Source organism: Chaetodon auriga, chromosome 23, assembly GCF_051107435.1.
Source record: "Chaetodon auriga isolate fChaAug3 chromosome 23, fChaAug3.hap1, whole genome shotgun sequence".
NCBI classification, from domain to species: domain Eukaryota; kingdom Metazoa; phylum Chordata; class Actinopteri; order Chaetodontiformes; family Chaetodontidae; genus Chaetodon; species Chaetodon auriga.
Genome location: NC_135096.1, coordinates 9,798,797 through 9,826,743, shown reverse-complemented (window position 1 = coordinate 9,826,743; position 27,947 = coordinate 9,798,797). Strand labels below are relative to the sequence as shown.

Here is a 27,947-nt window from a genome sequence, read left to right as displayed (position 1 = left end):
GGCTCTTTTCAAAAGGCGGCTTCTGTTCAAATAAAGACACCCTTTCTCACCCTAACAACATCCAGCATTTTTTCGAGGAATCACATTTTTACTCTCTAACTTGTCTTTTACTGTACGTTGCAGTCTGTGGTTTAAGGCTAGCCAATTTTTTGGAATATGATAAAACCTGAATGTCTCACTGGGTCACTGAAATCTCACTTGATTCAAAAAGAAGCTTTCTGAAGTCAGTGTCTCACACACTGATTACTTTTACAGGAAATGTTCAGAGCAGCCCCGACGCACAGAAACAGGCCACGGTTTGTGAAAATGATAGTCCTCAATATTCTGCAGGTTAGCTGGGCCACAATTTCTTGGTCGCTTAAAAATGTCAAAGGGAAAAGTGTGGGAGTTGGTTTGTGACTTTCATAGCTGTCTAATAAGCACCGTGCCCTCGCACTTTTATTTCCCTGCGGGGTCGTTTTTTCATGTGAGACAATTTACAGCTGGGAAGACTCACCTTGGTTTCTCGGAGGAGGAACTGCAGGTCTCGGCCGCTCAGGATGCCGTGGTTCTTGACGTAGCTGGGGAGGTGTACGGTGCTGGTGCCGTGCACGGTGCCGTGGACCTCCATGTAGCTGTGGATGGTGTCCAGGTACTTCTTTTTGTCCTGGAACAAACAGGGTGATATATTCAGTTTTTCATTATTCTTCATTATGAGAGGTTCACGAATCAAATGCGCCGTTAAAAAACACACCACCTGCTCTTGGAAAATACAGACACAAATCGAAATGAATTTCGAGAAAAAAAGAAATCCATTTAGTTTATTTAGGTTAATCTGGTGCGATGAAAAAAAACCCCTATCCTTGAATGAACCATTCTGAATTACATTTTTTTGGGGATCAGTGTCATTACTTCGCTATGTGGCCCGGTGAACTTTTTGTTCAAGCTACCTGACTGACCATCTGGCCACAATGGCAGGCTGAGCTAAAAATAGCACTGCATGAAGAGCATCACTGCACACAATACCCTGCTATTCTTATTAAAGTCTACCTGATCCACAATGTCCTTGACCAGAGAGACAATAAGGCATTTAAAGCATGCCAATAAAACCAATGTAAGTCATGTTCATCACACAGCAATGCCATGTTTGAGTGGACGCGGTCAAAAGTCAAACTGGGAAACGAAAAAATTTTAAAGACATTTGTCATTTCTAAAGGGGAACTCCACCTAATGTCTCACATCAACTTCACTTGACTCATCATGGGGTGTGCTACTCATCTTGGCTCTGGAGGAGCTTTTAAGTCTCAAAAAACAACCCTGATGATGTCCTCAGGGTTGTCTCAGCTTGGCCTTGAGACTTGAACTCATTTCAGGCTTTAGCTGCTAAAGCTGTTTATGTTATTTGTGTATGTCGCGCTCCAAACAGTGAATCACCTCAGAAAACAATAAGTGCATTGTGGAGAGTAAGCCACTGTCTTTGTAAACACTGTGCCAAAGTCATTTCACTTCATGATGTTTGAACCCCGTGCAGCGTGGAAGGTGTAAACAATCTGCTTCTGTCACACACATCCTGACCAACACCCTGTGAGGTCAAACCATTTGTATGCCCCCCAAAAATAGATGGCTTTAATAATAATAATTTTTCTCTGCCTAAGAGTGCGCTCTCATCTTCAAGGGCACCTTTGAGGTTCCCTGAATTTACTGCAGTGATTGCACTTTGCCTCGGCATTCCTTCATGTGGTTGGAGGATTGTGAATTCAGTCCGAGCGATAACAGTCCGGCGTGTACCGAAGCAGAATTACGATATCAAAGGTGGTGTAATATACTGAAAGTGACTCAAGCGCATGAGTGAGTTGGGGTTAAGCACACCATGTAGCACGATGTGAGATAGTAAAATCCCATAATGGAATCTCATCAAAGTGTAAATCAACTTAAAGTGGTGGGTCAACTGTTTCTCGGACTGGCCTGTAATGTGTTTACTTTGAACATCTTTTTAGCTCCTGTCAATCCCTGTCGAGTTGGCCGTCGAAGCCACATAAAAGCTTCTTTTTAAAGAAGAAGTTATGTTAATCAGTTTAGAAGGAAACATTACCTCCACAATAAAAGGCCTTTGATCGTGCCCACGCTGAGACTGTCACAGCAGGTCTTTGATTTTCAAAAAAGAGGACTGCTGTACAACACAGCTAAATTTGTACACAAACTATTCCCCCGTGTCTCCTGCTGAAACGTGTCTTTTTCACTCAGTCCAGCGCCTGCAAACACCGAGCCGTATGGTAGCGACATACGGTACAGTCGAAAGCTCATAAAGCCGAGCCATTCAGGGAGGCCGGGTAGATGAAAGCCGCTCATTTTCTCCATGATGACAGGATACCTCAAAAGCACAGTCGCCGGAATGTTCGACGTTCACACACTAATGCAAACTGGAATATTACTGATTACTGGTGGTTTCAACACTCGTGGGGCAGCAAGGCCTCATTACTGTCAAATGCGACCTGTTTCAAATTTACACACAATTCCTACATACAAGCCTGCCTTTGAAACAGTTCTGCCTCCAGGACATTTCCCTGCTCTCACTCTGCGTGTGCGTGTCTACCTCAGTGCTTCCTTTTCGGGTTTGAATTTCAGGTAGCCGCTCGTCAGGGTCCCTGGAGGCCTGGCTATCAGATGCCTCCAGCCAGCCTGTAACTAAAGCAGCCTGGTGTGTGTGTGTGTGTGTGTGTGTGTGTGTGTGTGTGTGTAAGAAAGAGAGATGAAGTCCTAATTAGAGGGTGAAATCACGATCCTGTAATCTTTTCACTCAGGAGAACTGAGTGAGGTTTTATGTGTGTATATGATGGGATTTATAAATGAAAGATACTAGTTGGTCCATGAACAGGAGGGACGCACACGCACGCACACACACACACACACACTTTGATAGAGGGTTGTGCATGAGATCTGAAAAAGCTAATGTAAAGAGAAGAACTGACACATCCCCACTTCATAACAGGAAATAATTAAGAAATACTATTAACGCTGCTATTTTCACATGTTTCTACAAGTGAAGCTAAAAAGCACAGCAATTTCAATGCAGTCTGGTGATTCATGTACATCTTCTGAATTAAGATGCTTGTTGCACCTTTACATTAGCTTTGGTGCAAAAGTTGACAGTATCTTGAGGGCATATGTACATATAGACAGATGTTCATCTTGGGAATATATGCTTATTCTGAATTTGATGCAGCAACACAACAGGTTCACCTCTTTGTGAACACATGACTTTTTTGGGGGTTGCATGATGAACATTTTAGGGAATACTGTTGGGCTGTGGTAAAAAAAAAAAAAAAAAATCATCTCTCTGATTGTGTAAGACACTGTACATGTGAAATGACCATGGCTGCATGGAGAGGAAGGAAAAAAAAAAAAACACTACGAAAGGAAAAACATCATAAAGACTCTTAAGGCTGCAGGATGTGTGTGATGTGTGTTTATTGTGACCGCTTGAGTGACTCTGTGTGCGTGTGTGTGTGTGCAGAAGAGGAGCATAGATTGGCTTCACCCTTCGAGGCCGTCGCCACACAAAGCTTTTACGGTCAGAGGACATCACTTTCCAGATGCTCTCTGGAGCATGTCTGAATCCTCACACAGACACACTTTGAATAAAGGGGAGTGTGTTGAAAGGTATGGCAAAGAGCAACAGGAACACGGAAGTGGGACAACATGTGAACGAGGCATGTTTGCAACGTGCGGCGCTTTTTTTTTTTTTTTTAGATCCATTGTGGATGTTCTTTACTTTTCCTCCACGGAATGATGTTGTGTCAACTTCAATTCATAATCCTGTCTCGACTGTCAGCGCACTGTGAGGCAAAGTTATGACTTTGTAACAGACTGATAACATTACGAGAGAGTTATCCCCTCCGTGTCCTCGGACAGTCCGTGTGGTTTTCGCCAAGAGTGTGTGTGTGTGTGTGTGTGTGTGTGTTCATCTGTGCTGTATGTGGACGTATATGTCTCAGAGCGCATGCAATATGCAATCTGAAACCAAGAAGCAGATCGATTGCGGCAGCCTTGTACAGGAGCATGTGCTTAGGGAGTTATAAAATAACTGCTTTAGCTGGAGAGGTTGATTGAAGCAGGAGAGACGGAGGAGGAGGTGAGTTTTATGACCTTGTAAATCAGAGGGAATTTGTAAACCCTGGCTCGGAGAGGAAACAGGAGGGGAGGGTTGAGGGATGAGTGTCCGGGGAGGAAGGCTTACTGGTTGAGAGACACAACCTCTGAGTAAAGGCAAAAAAGATTGAGATACACTTCCTCTTGATGCCACTGATCCCTTTTTATGACTGCTAGCATTACAGCACTCATAAGTAATAAGCTGCCACATTTTCCAACAAATACTTGTCAGGTTCACTATTTACAACCAGATGATCTCACAGAATGACACTCCAATAGACTGCGTATCCAGTTAATGAAAGCTGCCACATGTTTATTGCTTTTTAACACAGCCTACCATGATCCGGGTGAATATTCGATTCTGATTGGCTGAAACTGTCTGTCGGCTGTTCTAAATGAATGCACTGGCGACATGGTATCAGCCTGTATGTGTAACCACAGCAACAAACATGCAGTAAAAGTACGAAGTATTGCAACATGTTAACAAGCTAACATCTGATTACAACACTGACTGACTTCAACATTTCTTTGAATCTATTTGGAGAATATTGCAAGTTTGATGCGATATGCTGACATCTGCACTTCATTCACGCCTCAACAGAAACACTGACTTCTTTCGGCTCGTCCATTTTAACTTCTATTTCACCTTCGTTCAGTATTTGTATTCGACTTCATCCTCATTATCATGATTTTTATGTTGTTCTCCTTCTCTCTTGTATCAACGGAGGAATGACTGTTGTAGGAACTGGAGCGGTCAGACTTTAAGTGGCCTTAATTTAACATTTATGGCGCTATCACACACGTGGCACAACGCGCCGCAAGTGTCATTGCCAGCTGACGCAGCTGTCGCTTTCATGCCCAGTGCCCACGGTGTGCAAGGAGCAAATGTACTGCCCATCAGTGCACTCATGGGAGTGTTGGTCTTCACATGAGGTGTGCTAAGGTCCACTGCTGTTAGGCAGCAGAAAGCAACTGCGCCATTGACCAACAAAAACTTGTCTGAAGTCAATGGCGCATTGTTTTCCTGCTATTTAAAGGACACATTATGAAGACATAAAGACCCTCCCATGCCTGCTTCACCTCAGGGAGCTTTGGTGGATTCCTTCTGCTCCCATAGACGTCTACTTGCGTGCCTTCACGCGCAGGCACACCTGGCTTTTAAAGGGAATGGAAGAGAACGCTGATTGGTGTAATTCATTTTGGCCAAAAACACACTAATAATAAATGGAGACAAAATACAACACCTTCAATCCTTGTGCCTTACTTTACCTCTGTTCAACTAGCAAAGACGAAGCTGGACAAGCCCTAAATGCACGCCATGCCCCTGTTTATTAGCTTTTAAATTACAGATTACAGAAGAGAAGAAGTCTCAGATCTCTTGTTCAGATGGAATTCAACAAGCTTGATATGCGAGTTTATAGCAACGCTTTCCCTTTTGTATTAAACCTCTCCTCTCTACGTGTTCGCAGAGGGGCACAGCTACAGGGCTGAGAGGAGATTTTGATGTTTCAGCGTTTTATCTTGACAGGTAGTGATGTCAAGACACTGGGGATGGAGCAGATTAATCTTGCTTTACAGCACATTTCATCTGAAACAATCAACGTCTACCACAACCTGAGACACTGCGTTTGGTACAAATGCTGTCCTCCATTTGTTCACTCCTTACTTTATTTTTTATGTGAATTTTATTGTATTTTGATGAAGTACATCACTGTATGATGTCATTCTTTAGCGTTGAGGTTCGTCTTGAACTAAAAGAAGTTTTATGAGCAAAGCATCATGTGTGTAATAGTTTCTGACACTACTGCATAATCTTTAAGAGGCAAGTGGAGCTCTTCCCTCATCAGAATGCAGACAGGTGCACTTGGCTCGACCCTCAAACTGCCTTCGACATCAAACATCAAATGCACCTCTGATCATCTTCCCATCGAAAATAATTTCCAACCGACAGACTCTGAGGCCCCCGAACTGGAAGCTTGTCAGTCAGGCCAAAAAAGAATCACTCCAACCTTTCTTCAGAGAAGTAGGAAAAATCATTTTCCCACATGACACACACATTCTTACATGCGGAGCCCATCATACACACATTTCTGCAGTGAGCAGTCAGTCAGAGATAACGGCAGTGGTTCATTTTAATGTGGTGACTTGCACCAGGGCACTTCAGCAATGCTAGCGGCTGTCAGGCCCTCTTGGTGCTCCCGCAGTGTGTGACCTTTTGTCCCAATGGTTGACATCTGCCCGTGTGGTACAAAGCCCTCTTTGACTGTGAGGACGCCGTCACTGAATAACTAGATGTGGAGGAAGCAATGGACATCAAAACCTGAGCAGAGTTTTTCCAATATGACATAATGTCATGGCCGTAATTTCGAGCAATTTTTCAGTATTTATGCTATATTACAAACCAGCACTGTGCACTTCAGCTACAGAAATTGTCTGACCTTCCTGTGCAGCAGCATTGACCGTTCACATACTGACGCAGTCATCATTTTATTCAGTGTATTTTTAGAAAATATGCATTTTACTGACTAGAATTTTTTTTTTAAATTGCATGTTTAACTGCAGTTTTAATGTTACCACATCAAACTGTGTATATTTCTTTGTGGCTGGGTGCTATCACTTTTTTATAGTCAAGTTTATGCTCGGAGTTATTCAGTATAAAAATCAATTCCATAGCTGTTACTTGCCTTTATATGTCAGCCACTGCAGATGGTATAAACCTTGATTTCTGAACACTGATATTTCAAAACGCCCAGTGCTGCACATTTATCAAGAGTACATGAGCTTAATACACTGAAATGTACAGTTTGAGTTATTGTTACGAGTTTTATGATGCATTAAAGTATATAGAGGCCCGTTCAGTGCCATTGTATTTATAACTCAGTGACTGCATGCAGCAGAAATGGATTTCAGATCTCAAATGCTCAGCGCATATGAATTAATTCTGAATATTATATGATATGTGAATGAGTGAGTGAATATTAATGAATCACACACTGTGAATAAGTTCATTCTAATGACCTGTACAGTTTGATAAGAGGTGTATTAAAGTCGAACGCTCCAGTATTTTTACTACTACTGCATCTCTAATTCAGCCAATATTTCACTATTCAGTATATTTTCAGATACTGTAACTAGACAGTAATCCAAAATCACGCCAATCAGGAAAGATGTAGCGCACATCAGAGCGACTGAATGACTTCTGCAAACAAACCCTCCAGAACTCTCAGGTCATCAGACACTGGTCTCCGGAGTGAAATGTTGCACACAACTTCAGATAAAATGGCCGGTCTAACAGAGGAATATAGACGTAGATCTTTGACAGATGTGCTTGTAAATAAACAGATTCATGGATGCACTGTAAAAGCCAACAGACACTTTGACAGATACTTAACAAATCCCCTGGGGAACATGGAGTGGGGGGGTAGTATCCAGAAGTGCTTGGAGTGCAGTCAGGAGATGTTATTTACCTCAGTGCCTTGCCACGCCCCATTAGACATAACGGTGTAGAATCTATTGTATTTTGGTGGCTTGCCATGTCTCTGACGGTCAGAAAGAGAAGGTGGTGCTCTGCGATTGCTGAAAAGTGACTCCCTGCTATGCAGATGCGGAGCTGCACAATCGCCCACTTGTCGCAGGCAAAACGCATATGTGAGGAAACACTGAGATGAAAGCCTGGTTCAAGAAAAATAAATGAAAAACACATGCAGCAGCTAGAATATTCCTGCCTGTCCTGCAGCGATGGAAACACCTGTAACGTCACATGCTTCACTGGGTGCAATTAAAAGCGCTGCGCCTCGTATACAGAAGCTAATGGTACCACGGGGATCTTAACACCATTTCCATACATTCAAACGACTACTTATTGAAGCATGCAGTGAACAAAACAGGTGCCATCGGGGGGTGGGGGGGTGGGGTGGGGTGGGGACCATGTTATTTCAAGCCTAATTATCACTAAATTTGCAGCCCTTGGTCAATGTGGTGTAAGCAGAGCTGGGAAATTACAGTTTATATCTTCCTGGATATGTAGTTCACTGCTTCTGTGAATGATTATGGAGGTAAACAGAGCTGACGTTCAATCCTCCTGTCCCCCTTTTGCTCTATAAAATCAAAGCAGATGAACACAACACGTCAGGTCATTCCCAAGGCAGGCCAGTGTGCCCCCATGGTAAGAAAGGAAATGACTAACTTGAACCAAATTACAAAACATTCGGCTCATATGCGACCTTTCAAAACTGTTCCCACTCAAAATATCCAACTTGCTTGCATCTTCGAGAAAATGCAGCTTTTCCGGTTGTAATATACATCAGATATATGGGAAACATAGCGCCTAACTCCACAGATTAGAGTTACAGAACAGAAACAAACAGCAGCTTCTGGAAACGTCTTGGGCCTAATTCAATAACACATCTGTGACAGAAGGAGTCGATTTAATAACTGCGATAACGTTTCAAACTTTCCGCAAACGTCAAATTCGAGTTTCTTCGCTGACACTCGCGCCAGATTAATAGCACAAGGGACCGCTTCATCAGATCAGACGAGCACAGAAAAACTACAGAAGCTTTAATGTTCAGCTCAACTTGGTTATCTGTCATGAAGGCAGGATGAAACACACTGGTGTCTGTTTATGAGCCTGTGAGGGTAAGACAGTGGGATGGTTGCCCTTCCTGCTCTGCATATGCCAGCACTGTGTGTATTTGTGTATGTGTGTGTGTCCCTGTCAGCTCTGTGTGTCTCTCTTCACCATGTCCTCTGATCTGCTGCCAAGGGCCTGCAGCTTTCCCTCTCCGTACATCCTACTCATTCTCACCTTTCTCCATGTTCCTTTCTGCCTCGTCAAATGCTTTCTTGCACAGTGAACGCTGAAAAACAGGGACGCTGACCGATTTTAATGCAGATGCGGTGCACTGGTGAGGTGAGTCTGGGTAAATGGTTTATCGGTTTCTTTTATTTAATCTCGACCAATTAAAAGGAGATGTGGATTAAGTCGTGCCAACAGGTTGCCTTTTTTTTTTTTCCTTGAGATGGTTGTGCGGTGTTAGATTCTGAACACTGACCATCCATGAACACACACTGAAACATTAGCCGGTTTGTACTGTGTATGTATGGAAAGAGACAGACAGAGAGAGGAAAGACAGGCAGTCATTCTCGGCTCCCCTCGCTCTGCCTTTCTACTCCTCCTACTGGGTTGCTATGGAAACGGCTCCCTCAGAGGTGGTCTGGCCATTTTATTTCAGGTCTCACCATCGATGCTGTCTCTTCGATAACACAATAATTACTGGCCATCCTGGTTCTTTAATCCCCGGGATCTCCTTCAGGTCCTTCACGTCACATGAGCGACCGGCCGCTTTGACCTTCATGACCTCAACAGGAGGCCGCAGCAACATGAGCAATAATCTAATTTCACTACAAACGATCCCAGATTTAACTCAACTATTACCACACAGACAAGCCGACAGCTGAGTAAAGTGACGGGGGTTAATCCCAAAGTTAGGTGCAATCTCAACCCCGGAGCGCTCAGAATCTCCCCTGTGCTTCCTGAAAATCTGCACACTGTTAATTAGCTCACAGTCGTTTTGAACTGCAACCTTTCAGTTCGGCTGCCCTTAACAGACATTAATGTTTCATGATTCACACTAGCGCTGCTGACACAAATGTCCAAGTGGGTGTCGGGCACCAGCCACACGCTTTCTCCTGAGGTTGTTCTCGGCACGTGTGATTTTTTTGCTCCTACACACACACACACACACACAACAGTGTTTAGACGGTTCGACTACTGTTCTTGATAGGGGTGGGTGATATGGCCAAAATCTTCTACATGAGATAAGGCAGAATTTGACTTAAAAACAAGACTCAAATAAAACTAAATTTCTTTCAGAATGAGAAGCTTTAAGGTTCTAAATGAGAACAAGAGATGCAGCAGATGTGCATTATCACCACCACAACATGAAAATGTGGTAAACTGTCCTGCTGCTCAAATGACGTGATCTAGTGAGGCAGCTGGATTGCTACATCGCGCTGCCTGCTGCTAATGTGTCGAGGAGACACGAAAGCTGTTTTCACAAATGAAGTCTGGACAATGTCCACAGATCCAGGTCTGGACAATATCCAGAGCTGCACATTTGTCTGTGTCAGACGCGTTTTCACTTACTGGAAATACTTGGTTTGGTTTAGGTGACAAGTGGTGCCAGGGTAGAGCGCCCAGTAGGAGGAGGAGGAACCACCCGTAATGATAACGGTTTTTGGGTTGATATCAATACCACATGTATTTGGATGTATCCGCAATGTCAACGAAAGAGTGGAAAGCAATCCACAGATAGGCAGAAAAGAGTACAAAGCGGCTACGCTACGCGCAATGTCATCAACACACCCACTGGCTCACATAGCAGGGTGGCAGAGTGTACACTGTGAATGACCGTGTGTAAATACGGCTTAAGGGACGGCTTCCAGGGGACACGGTATTGCCAAATCTCTACCGGTGGACACATTTCTACCGTCACGTGGTGTCAATCGTCATGTCATCCCACTCTAGCTCATGATATTATGAGGTTTGAGCAGAGGAGAATCTATATTTCGTTTCCCGTTTAACTTCCTGGTGTACTGTGGTTAACAAAAAATTTGCAATGAAAACATGACAATGAGAGTGTGTGTGTGTGTGTGTGTGCGTGTGTGTCTGGGTGATTCCTCAGTCTGACTCACGCACTGGTTCACTTCTTCCACCTGTGGGATGAATGTGACCTGCGCACCTTTGCATACTGATCAGGCAGAGAGACGGCCCTTCAATAGGCTGTATTATAAGAGAAGACTAATACTTGTCTAACCCACATTAACCTCGCAAAATTAATCTCCAGGAAGGAGACAGCATTCGGCTCGGGAACGTTTCTGTAACAATGCTGGCTCAGGCACTCCTAACAGGGCTGCAACTCATGATTTCTTTCATTGTCCATTAATCTGTCAACCATTCCCTCAATTAATCAATTAGTTATGTGGTCTACAAAATGTCAGAAAATGGTGAAAGTCAAATGTCTTGTTCTATCTACAAGATATTCAGTTTACAGTCCTAGAGGAGTAAAGTGACTAGAAAATGTTCACATTTATGAAGCTGGAATCAGAAAATCTTTTTTTTGTTTGTTTTCTAAAAACAAAAATTATGGTTAAAGTTACCACAGATGAGCACAATCATTTCTCTGTGCAAACACATCAACACGAGGGTCACGTGCCAACAAACCAGTTGATATCTTTTTTAGATATCTTTATTAGAGTAAATCAACCTCGTGCATTAATCGTACATCAATAATAGCCTAATTAAAGCACGATCAATGACGATGACGATACAGAAAGACAGAAATGCATGGCAGAAATTGCATATTGCCAATATTTTAGAGACCCCTGAAAATTTCAGAAAACATGTTTTCAGGGGAGCTCATGTCTCATTAAGGGGAGCCAAGCTGCCCCTGGCCCCCCCGTAGTTTGCACCCTGCTTCCAGCATCTACAGACTTTTATGACTATGATTGTCTGGAGCTTTCCTTATCTAATCAAATGATTTTTTCTATTTGTTGAATGCATGCCTGTAAAGCAGGCAATTAAAAGGCACACGTGGCACTATAAACATGGCCATTTGGTTGTTGTTTGAGGAACTTTTTTGAAAAGGGTTTTAGAGATCAATTATCAAGACAGATGCTTGCACGGCAACGTAGCGAAAGAAAAAGACATTAAGGAAAAGAAGTAGGATTTGATAAGGGACAAACACTGAACTCTGGCCATGTTATCAGGGCTGGAAAGAGATTTAATTTAATTGCTCCATATTAAAAAACCTGGCTGCACACTCCTCAAGTGTCAGCTGGTGAGTCTTCACATCATTATTCTCATATCCTGAATATAGCTCCACTTTGAGTTTTCCGTTCTTTTTCTTGCAGTGGGACGCGCTTTCTATTTCAAATGGCAGATATATGGTTTTGAAATGAGCCCTCTCAAGAGCAGAGAAAGAGATCGAAGGACAGTGCGATTTAAAAGGAAGAGGGAGGGAAATGGAGTAAGCCAGTCAGCTCGTTATCAGTCGGCTCCAAAATGGCCCTTTAATTAAAAGCGGGAGGTAATGAACACGCTTGGGAGTCTGATTAGTAGCTAATGCCCCTTGCTGTGAGCTGATGGGCTCCCTCGTCTGCCCTTATAAAGCTACACTGAATGGCTTTGACTCAGTACCAGAAGCCACAAACGACAGCAGCACACCAGCTACCTCTGGATGAAAAACTATGACACCTTGGGATTTAGGGCCTCACAGTGCGGCTTTGAAGTTCAAACTGCACAAGTGTTGTTTATGAATACGTTTTAGATTGGGTATGTCTGGACTACATCTTGTTGTTAACACTGTCCAACTTGACTTGCCGTGCTGTTTCAGTGGGCGCCGGTTGCTCACGTTATTCCCTCAGGATGAATCACATAATTGCGTGATCAGGATCACATGAATCCTGGAGGTGATATACAACTATGGGTGTAATAAATCTGATCACTTTATGGACTTTTGATCTTCCACGCTGGGTGTGTCAACATGTTGAGCATGTTGATGTCACGTGTGGCATGAGGTGAAGCAGGGCACAGCAGAAGCAGGCTGATATGCGTCCCTGAGTTAACACAATCCAGTCTTTGAAACATAATGTTTAAGTGCCCTTGATCCAGACACTCAACTTATGCTCCAACAGAACTCCTCAGTGGTAAGTGGGTAAAAAAAAAATCTCTATATATAGTGGGCAGTGTTGACATATGTAGCTGTTAGCCCTTTCTGACTCAACAGTTCAGGGAACTATAGGAACACAGCAGCTCAGGAAGTAAACTAAGAACTAAAAGGCCCATTTAGGTTTCCGCTGAATCTGAATAACCATGAAAAATAAAGCTAATTAGACCAATGACGGAATACACAAGGAGACCACACTTGTGTGGCTCTGATATTAGAATCAATGTAATGAATGAATGAAAGGGGGACATGAAGATGAGGAAAAGGACACTGAGTTTCAAGGGCAGTGATTCCCAACCAGGGGGATTTCGTAGCCTACCTTTGATTACAGGAAAACACTCACATATTGTGCCTGTAAACTAGTAAGCAAGTGAGCAGAGAAGTGCAAAGACTTAGGTTCGACTCAAAGTGATTAATAAACAGTTCACACAAGTAAGCTTAAAGTAATGGATAAATGGGTGAAACGGTTAGTTAAAGTGATTAAACAGTTAAAATAGTAAAGGTAAAACCAGTGGGTAAATGGTTAAAAACGTAAAAAATGAAAAGCTTTTGCCTGTCCAAGTGCTAGTGCTGCAAATGTACTTAACCAAATCAACGTAAATGTTACATAAACTGTCTGAAAATATTCTTACTTTATATAACTGACTGAGGATAACAAAAAGGTTGGAAATCACTGCCCCAGGCCACCAGGGTGCTCCTGCTGAGTATTTCATGATGAGCTGTCTCCGCTTTAGAACATAACCACGTAGCCTATCCTGCGCAAATAATGCATGAAATATCATCGCTTGCCAGTCAGCTCTAAGGACATGTGTGCAAAGGCAATGAGTTGGTAAAGTGAGATAAAGTCAAGTGGGACAAACCACGACTGGCTGACGCAACAGTATCTGCAGTCTAAGATCATCAGGCAGTTAGGTTCGTCTTATTATTCACTGCTGCACATCTTGATCGCACGGCCTCCTGATGTGAGGAGGCATTTGCACTACACATACGTTACATGAAGACAAGTCTCTCTTGTAGCTTCTATGCTATCACTCCACTGTCAGACATCTAAAGAGCCAGATGAATCTGGAGCAACACAGTCTCAAACATACATGGTGTCGGTTGAAGGCTCATCAAGACGCGGGCAGTAATCCAACCATCCATGGCATGCCAAACAATGTGCAAATCTCTCCAAGTCTCTAAGTCGTTTTTGTCTGGGATACAGTAATCCCTTGGTCTCTGTGCCGCAGTGTGAGCATGCATTTGAATATATTAAAAACGCCACAGAGAGGGTGATAAGCTGAATTTGAGCTCCTAAACCAGACTGCTATTAAGTTTCCTGTGAAAGTTTTACCCAAGGTTGTTCAAAGAGTTTCACTGCGGAGCTCTCAGAGGCCTGAAAATGGGTTATCCTTGGTGTGCTGCTGTTCTTTGGTGTGCCTAGTCTGTCACTTTCACCTTCAGAAGGACAGCATACGTATACATCTGTGTGTACATTTCTATACGTCGTACATATTAGAACCTAAACATCTGAAAAGCTGTGTGTCTGTAGTTATGTGTGTACAGTACATGGACATACTTGTCGGGTTTTCTGTGGAACTATGCTGTAGACTATCAGAAGTCAGAGCTACTTTCTAGCCTGTCGGTGACGAGAAACAACAATATCTAGATCACTGATTGTGAACTGGCGGCCCGCTGGCCTCATTCGGCCGGCCAAAGCCTCCAGAAAAGGACTTTTTTGTCGAGATAAGGAATCACTCATTGGTAGTTGAACTGTGGGTTTTGTACTGAGCACTGACTGCCTGCTTGGCAGAGGTCTGAGAGCACTTTCCGGTGTCTTATCTAGTTCTCATTATAGATTTTCCATGACTTTCAGGAGTCTGTTCACACTGATATCGGCTCATAAAAACACATTCATTTTGTCAGAAAGTGAAAATATTACACAATAACCAGCCCCAACGCATTTGCTCAGAAAAATTCCGGCCTTTGACAAATGTAGTTGATGACACCTGATCTACAAAATAAAGCTCAGTGAACATGGAATATAGCAAAACTTACCGTTTTCAAATCATTAATAACTAAACACACTCAGTCATAAAACATAATCATGTCTAAGTGTCATGTTCATGGTTCAGAATGTCAAAATGTACACAGTGTGTTAGTGATATCACAAATGCATCGCGCATGTGTGCAAGTGCAGAAAAGACAATAGTACCTTCCAGAAGTTGTCAACTTTGCCGTAGACTAGTGACTGGTTCTGTCTCTTGATGTCATCGATGTGCTTGATGTCGCTGGCGTTGAGGTGCTGCTCCACTACGAAGCCCAGGAAACTGTTGTCTGGGGTGTGAGCTGCAGCAAAATAAATGCATATAAACATATCCAAACAATTAATATGGGCGCTCTCAAAGGCCTCATTTCACTTTCAGTATGATGCATTTCAATGTGGTTTAAACGTGGTTCAGCAAAATTCAAGAAAAAAAGAAAGAATGTAGGAAAGAAGTGGGGGAAAAAAAGTCAGCGATCACTTCTTTGGGAATAAAATGACGAATGACTTCTGGTCATTTTCCTCGCCTTAATTTATGGATCCCTTAAGCAAAAACAAAAATACTTCAAATAAATCTTGCACAAGTGTCTGCTTTTCAAAGTGCACACAACTCAGCTAAATAAATAAGCATATTTCAACCTCATCATTTAGCACAGATCATAATTCCACAGACAGACCGGAACAGCTGCACAACTACAATGCTGCAGGGACCGCAAAGCCCCTTGAGGCCGAATTTGTGATATTGGACTATATAACCAAAATGAACTTGACATCTCGACAAGCACTCTGGGATTTTGTTCCCTCCGTTCCCTCTTGCCTGATGATGACTAGTTACTATGGGAACCGCAGGATGAGCAGGTCAAGTGTGGAGCCCGGAGTTGGCAGCACTTTACCTCGCTGCCATCTGCCTTGTAAAACCAATGCGAAGACAAGGGTTTGGAGTGTGGACAGAAAAGAATCAGTCAAAACTGAATGTGATTAATAATTTAATTTAAAGTAAAAAGAAAGGAACGGTACAAGCAGACTGAAATGCAGACCTCATTACCTCGGTGCATGAGAGGCTGCGAGGGAGGTGTTTTGGTGCACAGTTGTGGTTTGTGTCAGGGCCCCAAGGGTGCTGCTGTGGTCAAAGCTTGTTTTTTTACTGCAATGCTATTAGTACTACAGAGGCAAATTAAGGTCAGTCATTCAGGGGAGATGGAATTCGCTTCAGCATACCCAAAGACTTATTGAGACCATTTTCACCGTAGCTGCAAAGAAAGGTACCTTCAGGCATGTAAAACAAGTCAGACTGAACAACTGCAAACATCCTCCAGACTAATCACACCTTCTGCAATAAGAGGCAATGAATCATGACATCTGACACATGAGGGCAGGGATACAGCTGCTGTATCCTGATCTAACTGCGGTAGATACCAGCAGACACACAGCAAGCTCGACTACGCCGAAGCCGTTTCAGAAATAAGGTTGACGTGTTTTTGTCGGGGTGTCGGCTGGGATGTGACATTTTCCCCCACTCCACAAAAAGCCACTGTTTGTTCAATTGGTCTCTCCCGGCAGTTCACATATTGGCTGCGGCTAAGTGTCTTTAGGCAAACATAAAAAAAGAATGTAGAGTAAACGAGCCGAGCGCCAGACCGAGAAATCATTGAACGACGACAAAAATGTGCAGTGTCATTTTTCCCTAAATGGTTGGAAAAGGGCACGAACAGAAGTCTTTTATGATGCCTTGTACTGATCATAATTCAGATCATAAAATCAATAATACATGTGGAAAGTATAACTCCAGTTTCCATTACACTGGAAGAATGTTGTCTGAATGCTTATCACGGGTCACTATCGATACAATGAGGGTGTTATACTTTAATGGTGGAAACAGTTGTAAATTTTACTGCTAATCTATTATTGTCATAGTCTGTTCCTGTTGTTCACTTCCCAGTTTTACAATGCACAGAGGAACCTTTTAACCACTGAGTACTATCAGTTCACTTTGTGTTATGCGTGTGTGGGAGAGCACAGGAATGAGGCAGTACATGCTATGAAGGCGGCACCAGATCTGTGTGGGCAGGAGTCCAATGTTCCCAAATTACCTACAGAGTCTCTCTAATAATGGCTGAGAAAACAAGAACTTTAACTATAAGAATACAAACAGCTCGACAACACGGCTGATGACACTGCTTTGAAGCGTCACTCCCCAAAAGTTAAAGGAAAAACCTGAATGGATTTTACATGCGACGATCATAATCATCCAACATCTATTAAAAAGCAATCACTGTGCATGGACTTGATGTTAGTAACTGTTACATCGTGCTATAATGTACTAATTCAAAGCTTATGCTAATTGGATACACTTAAAAGAATATGAATAAAAGAGGATTTTCACACCCTTTTTTAACAAATACATTCCTGTGCAACACCTCAAGTGCTTGCTCATAACTCAGATGTGTTTCTGATGGCTGAGATGGTCCTAGGCACAGGGAGGAGGCAGCACTAATACTCATGTACCAAACTGACTGTATAAACAGGACAGGCTGTTAATTAGCGCTCAGCCCTCTTGATGCATTTGGCAACAGATGCCTCCTCTCCCACTAGAGCCGCCACTCAAAATGTCACTCAACTTGCCACAGCTTCATTCGCTATTAGCTAACAAACAGCCTGGGAGGACAGCGCTGCCGGAGAAGCAGCTGCTTTGTTGCTCTTGACTTTTGAGAGGGGGGAAAAGTTGGCTTTTTTTAAGGAATCCTGGATTCTGTTAGATTGGGAGTCATTATTGGTAAAACCTGGTTGAGCTGATTGAAGGAACAGGGTGAAGAAAGGTAATGCGATAAGGGCAGGATATCCTGTTTGACAGGGTGAGAGGGACTGTTCACGGGCTTCCTCTGTGCCCTTAGCTGCAGCAGTCTCACTGAATCAGTGGCAGAGCCAGACTATACCACATCATCACACAATGGGAGCCTGCACAAGGAAATACACCAGGAAAACGTAATCCAAAGGCACAAGAACTGAGAAGGCGGACTCATTTTACAAGAAACTAACAGAAGAAAAAAAAACTTGAAACTGCAAAAAGGCAACATCAGCACTAAAATCTCCAGCAAACTCAACATCAAAGACTGTGGTTGTACGCCTTCTCTGAATGGACCTGAGGGTGAGAATAAATAAAATACACCTGAAACACTTTCACACAAGCGCTTTTGAGATTTTAACCGATGAGCTTTTCAGACATCTCGAAAGATTTGAATGTGAAGTGATGTGAAGCGTTCGATCTACCGGGCAGTGCTGCGGTGCTGCCAAATTCACAGTGAGGGACATTAAGTGTGTTTAATCTCAAAGTAATTCTCTATAATCAGTAGTTATTTCCATCTCTGTAGTAATTGGAATATAAACGTTACCATCTGCCAAAGAACTAATGATTCATGATGTATGTCTATTATGCCAGCATGTCCTTCAATGCTGCTGAGCTTGTATTTAGTATTCAGCACAGCAGCTGGGTTTTGAATTTGTCTATCTGGGAGATGAAATGACAGGAATAGTTTGATTCTTGCCAAGAGTGAGATGAGAAGATTGATACCAGTCATGACCACACAAATGACGAAGCTACAGTCAGCGGCCGGTTAACTTAGTGCTCGGTGTGGAGACAGGAAACAGGATGGCCCTGTCCAAAGGTAAACAAACCCCCTACCAACACCTCCTAAACATGCGAACCACCGCCTTACTGTGCACATAAGAAAACAATGTACAGAGGGGTCGGAATGAAGTGGTTGAGTGATGTGTCTCTGCGGTATTTCTGGACTTCAATGTTAGCGCTTTCTGCAACAGTGAAGTATTCAAGGGTTGGACGTAGTTGTCCGTTTCCAAGGTGTTTCATTTCAAAAGGCTCTAAGTCCAATCAGGTGCACAGATACAGTATAAGGCGTGCAGGTACGGCAACATCTTGAAAGCCGTTCGTCCGCATTTCATGAACTTCTCACGGTGTCGAATGGTGTTTGTCCCATTTTCAACAAATCCTTCCTTTCTGCCTAGAAATTCTAGTGATATCAATTGCAAAAAGCACATTTTTGTGTGAGGCATGTGACAGACCCACAGAACACAGAACAGACGCCTATTGATCCCACACAAACGGAAAAAAAGACAACCTTTAGAGAGAGGGTGTGCCAGCAACATTAATCAATAATTTCTGCATGATTTCTTTTAATCTAATGCCTTATTGTTATTTATTTATTTATTTCTATGTGCGTTCATTTTGGAAGATTGTCAAAACAGGACCAAAATAATTTGCGAATACTGCTAATAATACGGCTACAAAGCTTTCCAGGCACTATCAGCCTGCCAGATCTCGGGCTCAATTATGTCGTTGGCAAGACTTCAAAGATAAATACTATCTGCTGCTATGTATGTTCAACCTCTGACCAGTATGACTAATCATTTCCATTAGGGCTTTAGCATTCAGCAGCGGGTATACACACGGGAAAAACGAGCATAAGCAGACAGAGTATTCGTTATGTTTTCAGTGACTGTCAGCTTTCTGCACTAACCTGATTTCTTTAACCTCCTGTGTGAAATGGCAATGGTAACTGTGGTAAGGGTTTAAGAGACACCGGGTTAACAAGGCTTGGCTATTTTTATGCTCAACCAAGTTTCTAAATGGGTTTTTATGAGGGTGTACATGCATGACAAATATGTCAGACAGGTGAAGTATCCCTCTGACAGTAGAGCAGAGGGATTAAAGAGAGGATCGCTATTCATAATCATCCTTGTTTCCACAATAATTAGATAATATCTGCCTATAATCACTATTGTTGACTTCAGGGTTATATCCCATAGGAAACCGTTAGCAGCAAAGTTGTTTTTAAGATGATGAAGTGTACAGTACATAAATCAAACTTGACAGGACTTGAATCCCTCCATGTCATTCTGACACACAGGAAAAGTGAACTATGAGTATATTTCTTGATTATAAATGACTTGTGCTCGGAAACAGAGCCAACTTAACGAAGACGTGCAGCCCATTCAAAAACATATTGTACACTAGAAAACACTCCCTGCTATCCCGACTGAAACTGATTAATGAGGTCAATTTGGCCTTGTCTTGTCTTATTGGCCTGAGGCCACATACTCCCAATTCCTCCAACCAATGATTTATGGAGCGCTGCCTAATCTTAACAAATGGACCAATCCAGATCTAGGATAAATTACCTACTCGCACCTGATTTGTCCATTGTAACATCTACACTCAATAGGTGAGTTTTAACATAATTTAAGGCCCAGGGTATCCAAATATGACATGTTATATAAGGCTTGAGTTTCTATTGTGTTTACTTTCTAACTAGAACTACTTTATACACTGTATTTGCAAAAAGTTATTAATGTGCAGCAGAAAAATGCTTCAGGACTACTAAATTTAGGAGCTACTTTTGCAGATCCTGACACCATCACTAAAAAGTCCTTTAATAGTAAGTAATGAACTCCACCCTTTTAAAAACCCAAGCTGACAGACACATCAGCTCAGAAAACACGCAACTAGCTCAATGTGCAAATATTACTTGTGCTCAGCCTGCTAAAAATAAGAAACCTGAGATATTTACATCATCATCCTTGGAGGCGTTGATGTAATGAGCTGTTTGACTTGCACGGCACACCATCCAACTCTCTAACCTGGAGCTAATGTGCTGTGCGGCACAGTGCAGAGAGGGGGAAAAAAACAACAAAAAAACCTCCCAAATCTCTCGTGCCTGGAAGTGATGCCATTCTGTGGTCTTAACACTTGGCCAAGCCACTGTGCACTTGTTTCAGCAGCGATATCATCTAACCTAGCGACTCTTAACTGGATTTTGTGCAAAGGCCCCAGTGTGTTATGAGAAAGACATACCCTATTCAGTGAACAAAGGGCCTTTTCAGGTGCAGTGGTATTCTGGATAGCTCCGGGCCTCACCTCGCAAACGGGGACTGCAGGGCTAACATTTCACTTTCTCTTAGCCACGGGGAAAAGGTCAATACCCCAGGGGACTGGCTCCCCTCTCTCTCCTCTGCTGCACCTCCACAACTCATCCACCTCAGCAAATGTGGTTGACTCCAGTTACAGAGTGATCTCACAGTAGGAGTGATGTGCACACACAGAGCAATAAAACCCCTACGTCCTACATTCATAATCACAGTAAAATGGAGAGCTGAGTGTCTGACCTCTTACTTTCCTTTAATCTGCTTGATGATATTCCATTAGCGAGGGACGTGCTGGATTTTCAGAGCCTCTTTTATGCCTCTTTCCCGACCTAAACATCTCATTCGTCGGAGAAAATCGAACTGGAATTGCGGACGAAGGTCTCGCATGTAATGGTTCAGGAAAACCGATTTATACTGCAAGTAGCCATGCTCGGCATCTTGACCTAACTTAAACAACAGAGTGGGAACGTGGTGCGGCCATTAATTCTGTCAGAGTCACGTGAAGAAGGCGTGTTGTTCCTGACTATCCAGCACAACATACGTATAGAATTTTACATTGTTAACTGCAAATCAGCCAGAAGTTTTCACTACATAAATTGTGGTAAACTGTTTTCTAAATCCTGCACTCAGACAGACATGACTGACCCAAATGCTCTGCTTTTCAGCTAAAGCTTACTCGTCCTTTAAGTGACGGCTGACAGTTGGTGCTTTTTGTGTGTGCTGACTTACGGAACATGGTGTTGAACTGCTGCGGGTTGAGGTTCCACTTCCCCCAGGGCGTCTTGTGACCCTTGGACTGGGCGTAGTGGGCGTGGTTGAACTCTGGTTCCGTCCCAAACGAGTCCAGCACCCGCAGCATGCACCTACAATGTCGCAGAAAGAGAGTTAATGGCTGCTCCGTGCCAGAGGCACAGACGCACGTGTGATTAGTTACTCAACATTAACACCATATTGTATATTTCAATGAAGTTTGCTTTGAATCTTGCGAAATCAATAAATCCCACAAACAGTGTCATGAATCATCTCTACACAAACAGGCTGTGTTGTTATATTACGTGCTCGAAGAAAAACTGTTCACACCTTGTGCACACAATTACAGTTAAAGAGAGAGGCTGAAGTGAGTTACTACACAGAGCCTTTTCCCACAACATTCTCCCAGTTATTCTCATGGTAGTCCAAGAAACAAGCCTCTGGTTACAGTATTTCATACCAATTTAGACCACACCAGCCTGAAGACCGAAACAATTACCCAACCTGTTCTTAGTTGGATAGTACTGTAAGCATCTACAGGGCTTTAGAAATAAACACTGAGCTTTTTCATCTGAGACTTTGGATGCTGCAGCAGTCTTTTACCTGTATTTTTATACAGTAAAAGATATGTTATTTGGCCAGCTAAACCACTACACCTGTCACAGCTTTGTCACAGAAAAAATACTGTATAATATAAAAATAAAAGGAATATGGTTATATATAAAATATCGTAAAAACACAGTTTTCAAGCAACTCCATACAGGATGATGAAACCGCAAAATGAAGGCGTCCACTCTCATACTGAGAGTGACATTCTGTCCTGCGGAGGTGTGAGACTGTGAAAGGACACCGTGGCTGACTCAAAGGTCACAGCACAGGATTAATTAAACCACAATCATGAGAGGAACAGTACATATGCAGAGAACCAGTCACTCATGTACTTAACCCCGGTGTGCTGCATTCACTAACTTCCTCATTTGTTACTTTTCTAGATACTGGTTTGACCTGTCCTTCCATATCTACATGTTTCCTTTTAAGAGGGCAAAGGGCCAATGAAGGAAAGGAAAGTTTATATCAGTCTATCACTCTCTCTCATGCTATTAACCAATTTCTTCTGTTTCTCACGCCAACTCCTTGGCTCAAACTTGTCTTAACTGCAACTTATTTTATTGGCCGGAACAGTATTTTCTTGTGGGTCAATAAAAGAAAGTGACTCCCACTTTGGGTTGAGATGGAATAGTCTGTATTACTCATAAAAAGAAAGGAGGAAACCAGGTGTAAACAGACGTGCATGTGTACACACAGTCTCACACAGACGTTGACATCTGCCCCTAAAAATTCTCCCTCTCTCCCAGTGATCGTGCCTCCGCCCAGGCAGATGCTGCGCAGCTGCCTGTGTGAACTGTGAAAGGCCCTGGGAGATCGGAGAGCTGGGAAACACATTCACCATGAGGAAACTTTAGACTGAAAGCAGAACAACAACAACATGCCCACATGCCATCTCCACTGGCTCCGGAGAAAAACAACCTTCATCTGTCCCCAGTAGATATATCCTCCACAGATGGGCTAAGTGTTGTTGGAGCCATAACATGATGTAAATATAGCTGCAGCGAGGCTTTCAGCGCATATTCGGAGTACAGTGAGTTGAAAGTGGGCGTTAGAATGTGGCAGGATTTGAGGCTGTTCAGCTCAACAAGTATGCACTTACTAGCACTTGCTGCAGTATCACAGTCGAGCTGGACAGAGTGGGGATGTTGCTGTCAAAGTAAAAGTGGAATTTCACTATAACTGAGTCCACCTGAAGTGATCCCAAATGGATAATGTATGACTACGGTTATTGTAAATGAGAGGTTTCTCTCCTGCTGTGATTATCTCCCACGTGACATTGGAAATGGTTCTATATGGGCCATTAACGGTGATTTCAGATGGGAATTTGATTTTCTATGAATCTACCTGAGGCTCTGTCACATGTCTGCACACCCCTGAGGCTGTACACAACAGATGGATAATAAACTGACATATGAGTTAATGATCTGGCTTTAAAAAAAAGGCATTAGGCTGAATTACTTCCAAACATCAGGTTTGGGTTTGGAGCTGGGAAAGATACACTCTAATATGCTACTGATTATCTCACTGGCACTGTCATAACCTGAAGCACCAGATGGTTTGTTACACAGAACTATCTGGGAAGTCAACTTTGGAAACTGTTTGGCAAACAGCAGCAATATTCCAAAAATATTTGGCAGGTGATTGGATGATATCGGTCACTGTCTATCAAGGGATAATTTCAACCAATCAGACCAACAAACCATCTGACTCCCAGTCAGGAGAAGAGCAAAAACATCTTCTCCATGGAGAAATCCAGAGTTTCCAGTGAGTTAGCACCTAGCTAACCTCTTTAGAAGCCACCATTATTCCTCATAAAACATTACCTTGCAAAGGAAATAAGTCTGATATTACTTTTTTCTTTTAATATTGTACCATTAAAAGAGGGATAACTAGCTACACTGTAGTACAAGTACTATGCTGTTGTTTTTTTTATTATCATGGCTTTGACATGGATCAACTGGTGAAGATACAGCTTGAAGCTTTAGCCTCATTCTTTATTGCACCATCAGACAGAACTGGGTTAGCATGGTATCATATATGTAACCATCAAATGCATATTTAAGATCCTTCAGCAAGTTTTTGAGTGACAAATCTGCCACTGTTATCATTGTAAACTTCATATGTGCCATGCCAGAATGGAAATCTTGACAGGCGTAGCAGTAATAACTAAGGGCAGTGTGGCTAAGTGTGGGCTCAATTATAGCAACTCTCTGCCAAAACTGTCGAAAAATATTGGCATTTGCAAGTTACTGCTTCGTGATGAGCACAATCGCACGTCGTCAAACCACGCTGTTGTCTTGACAGCATCACAAACACCTCAATGACACGAATGTGGTTGAACAAAAGTCAGTGACATGAATCACACACCCACACACGCACGTACACACACAGCAATACATGCAGACGGTTGTAACAAAACAATCTCCATGGCAAAAGAAAAAACCCAGAAGAGACATAGAGGAAGAGGAGGGAGAGGCCAAACAATGAAATCAAACTTGTGGAAGGCCCGTAACTGATGACTAACTTTTCGTTTGTCCTGTTTCGCCAATTGAGGAACTGGTTAACACTGGCATATTTTCAGCGGCCTGGCTGATGCAGATGACAGTGCCTGGCCCGATTAAGTTATTGGATGAAAGGATTAAATGAAACAGAACAATAGGGCAACACTGGCTCCAGTTTATACCCAGAAAACAACAGCTCAGAGTATTCCCATTCCTGCAGAGCAGTATGAAACACAGTGCCACAGTACTGTAAGACAGATAGCCAGAAGACTGGAGCAATAACAAAACACATTAATCACAAACGGGCCTTACAGCCTTGGCTGCTTTGTCCCCAAACACAAAGAATAACCCAAAAAAAAGGAACCAATAATGACACAGTTTATTGTTTGCAGCAATTTTAGGTCTGATAGGCAAACAAGTCTAGCATGGTCTGCCTCTTCCTGCCTTCCTGTATGACAAATAAAGTCAAGAGAAGAATGAGATGGTTTCACAAAGGGATTCTCTGGCCACAAAGGCAAGGAATGTAATTCACTTATAGGAGACAGCAAAGTAAAAAGACACTCTAGCAGCAAGACGACACAGGAAAACTGACTACGTTACATTTAGTGGAAGAAGAAAGAGTAGCAAAAAACCCACATTCTCGGTCCTCTTTCACAAAGGTACGACAACCACACAGTGACATAGAGGGCTCTGACACAAGTTTTCACGAATGCTAAGAGGAGTGATGCAGACAATAGCATCTGGACCTTACATTACGCCTGAGGCTGAATCAATTTCCTCAGAGCACAAAGGGAGCGGATGTAGTTTAAGGTGTTATGCCGCAGACAAACAAAACCTGGTGACAAGTAGAGGAACCAGCGGGGCCATTAGTGCCCCCAGACTTATTGTTCCCTCTCTTTTCCTGTCAGTCGGAGCTGATGAGAGCTTCTTCAAAACAAACCAGGAGGGCCTCATCTACAGTCCTCAGCGGAGCAATCGGAGACAGAATAGACTCAGTGGGTGAAAACATCGCGAACAACAGACGCTGCTGCGGCCTTTTGGGAGATTGTGGTAATGTATGAGCAGAAAATAGACTCATTGTCCCACCAATAGCCAGACAAGCCAAAACCCAATGCCCTCTGCACATGTGAGAGAAAGCTGTTAAACCACAGTTGGCAGCGGCAGCACAAGGTTAGAGAACTGTATAAATTACTGAATTCACCGAGTGCCTGACATAATGATGTGAAGAGACTGAACGAGTGAGGCCTTGCCCAAACACAAAAGTCAATGTGCAAGATTTTCAACCGTCAAAGTGACTATCGGGTGACTATTGTGGTGGTGCAAGGAAGTTTCCCCGTGTGAAAGCATGGGGGGGGGGGGTTTGAAAGAAAGTGCATGCTCAGTAAAAACCTCCCTCGATGAATAAAATGAAAGATAAAAATCAAATTACAGCAGCCACCAAATTCACATTGTGTTGACGTGGCAGGGTCTACAAAAGTCTAGCAGTCAGTGGTTTTGTCCCTGATCAAATCAGATCGCTGACAGGATTTACAAACTGAAAATGTTCTGTACTGACGAGTGTTTACTGGAATTACCACATCAGAACTTCTCATATCAGATAATTAAAGATCTCTGTTCTTGTTTCGACTTTGCAGGAGCGATATACAAAATGCATTCAAGGCCCTGCAAGCTTGGTTTCAAGTATTTTTCTACAAAATCAAATAGTTATGAGTTCGGAAAAAATAACATCCTTGATATCATGTTTTCAGTTAAACATCAAAACAGGTGCTAATCTGCTTCATTAGTTCAGTGTGGGTGCGCTTTAATCTCATCTGACTGCACTGGCAACTCAGTGTGATCGTGATTGAGGACACGACATTTCAGGTAAATTAAAACAGAAATGTACTTACTGGTAATGTACCCAAGAGGGTCCCAGCGTCTTCTTAAACTGGGTAAGGCCCACAATGTCAATGTAGATGAGCTCAACCACTTTGTCACCCTGGGTCGGGCAGCTGGACTTGTTTCCCATGACCTTGCGCATGATCCTGGGAGGAAGAGTTTGGAATTAAAATCAACTTCAAACCAACAAAAAAATAGATAAAAATAGTGTAGCAATCCGAATGCATGATCACTGGCATATTTGAATCAGAGGGACCAATCACCACCAATCACCACTGCTCCCATGCAGTGGAAAAAAATTTGTAGAGAAGTGGAGTGTAGATTATGTAAGAGGATATATGTTTATACTATGTTTGTTTGTCAAAACCAAACCCCAGTCATGACCTTTAAACATTAAAAATGGATTTACTTCCTGCTTTACTGCATATTTGCGCCTTTACAGGGAGCAAAGGATAACTATCATCCCTGACATAGTGAGGAGACTAGAAGGCCATGTCAGAGAGCATCCACTCGCTAGACAAGAGGAGTTAGCAGGCCAAAAACCACCAACAAATACTGGACAAAGTACATGAGAGCTGAGAGCTACCTTTGTTTACCCTCAGCCAAATAAGCTTAAGCAAATACTGAGGTAGTCTACCTGGAAAAAATAGACAATCAACAAAAGGTGCTTTGATGTTAGGTCCTGTTCCTTACACACACAGCTGCATTTGGATTACACAGCACCAATGCAGCAGAAATGAGACTGTTCCACTGATTCTGCATTGCACTACTGTAACACTGTCAGACAACGACCGTTCAAAAAACAATCAAAATCGATGCTGCAGAACTTGAGATACTGCATTTTTTATCGGTGCATTTTTCTTCCTTGTCAAAGCTTGGCACCTACATCACCCACAATGCAACTTAACTACCAACAGTTCAGTCGGAGGGTTTGGTGTGTATTCTTTCAGAATTGAACTGCTCGCCTCGAGCAGAGACTAGGAGAGGGCTATAGGAGTTCGGCTTCTTCCACTTCTAACTTCACAGCCTTAAATTATCAGCCTCGACTAACTGACTCTGGTGACGTTATTTGAGGTGATTTGTCAGACATATTATGACTTCTGTCCACTCTGATTACAGCAAACAATAAAGACTTTTTGAAATTATGCATGATTCACTCCTGCAGTCCCATGCTGCCTTCAAATGGGGTCGTGTTAACCATGTTCATGAAAAGAGTCCATATGAACGGTCCTCTTGTGATATTCACCACTGCAGAAGTTAGCTGCGACTAAACCATTTGAACGGCAAGTGTATCGTGCACATGTCAAGAGCACAAGTTCCATTTGAAAGCAGCACCAGCCCAACTCAGAACAAAGAACAATTTAGAGTGCACTTAAGGCGTATCATGGTACT

The 27,947-nt window shown here is 42.8% G+C and overlaps 1 protein-coding gene across 3 annotated transcripts in view; it reads right to left on the bottom strand.

Moving 5' to 3' along the window:
- mgat5 (alpha-1,6-mannosylglycoprotein 6-beta-N-acetylglucosaminyltransferase) overlaps positions 1 to 27,947 on the bottom strand; it is a 90,137-nt gene that overhangs the window by 18,373 nt on the left and 43,817 nt on the right. For all 3 annotated transcript variants that reach the window (XR_013076203.1, XR_013076204.1, XM_076723504.1), the window contains exons 9-12: positions 26,567 to 26,701; positions 21,547 to 21,680; positions 15,052 to 15,185; positions 497 to 646 (exon numbers count right to left, since the gene is read on the bottom strand). Coding sequence is in view for 1 of the 3 variants with exons in the window: in XM_076723504.1 (XP_076579619.1) it covers positions 497 to 646; positions 15,052 to 15,185; positions 21,547 to 21,680; positions 26,567 to 26,701 (553 nt within the window). In the remaining 2 variants the exon portion in view is untranslated. The remainder of the gene's footprint in view (positions 1 to 496; positions 647 to 15,051; positions 15,186 to 21,546; positions 21,681 to 26,566; positions 26,702 to 27,947) is intronic.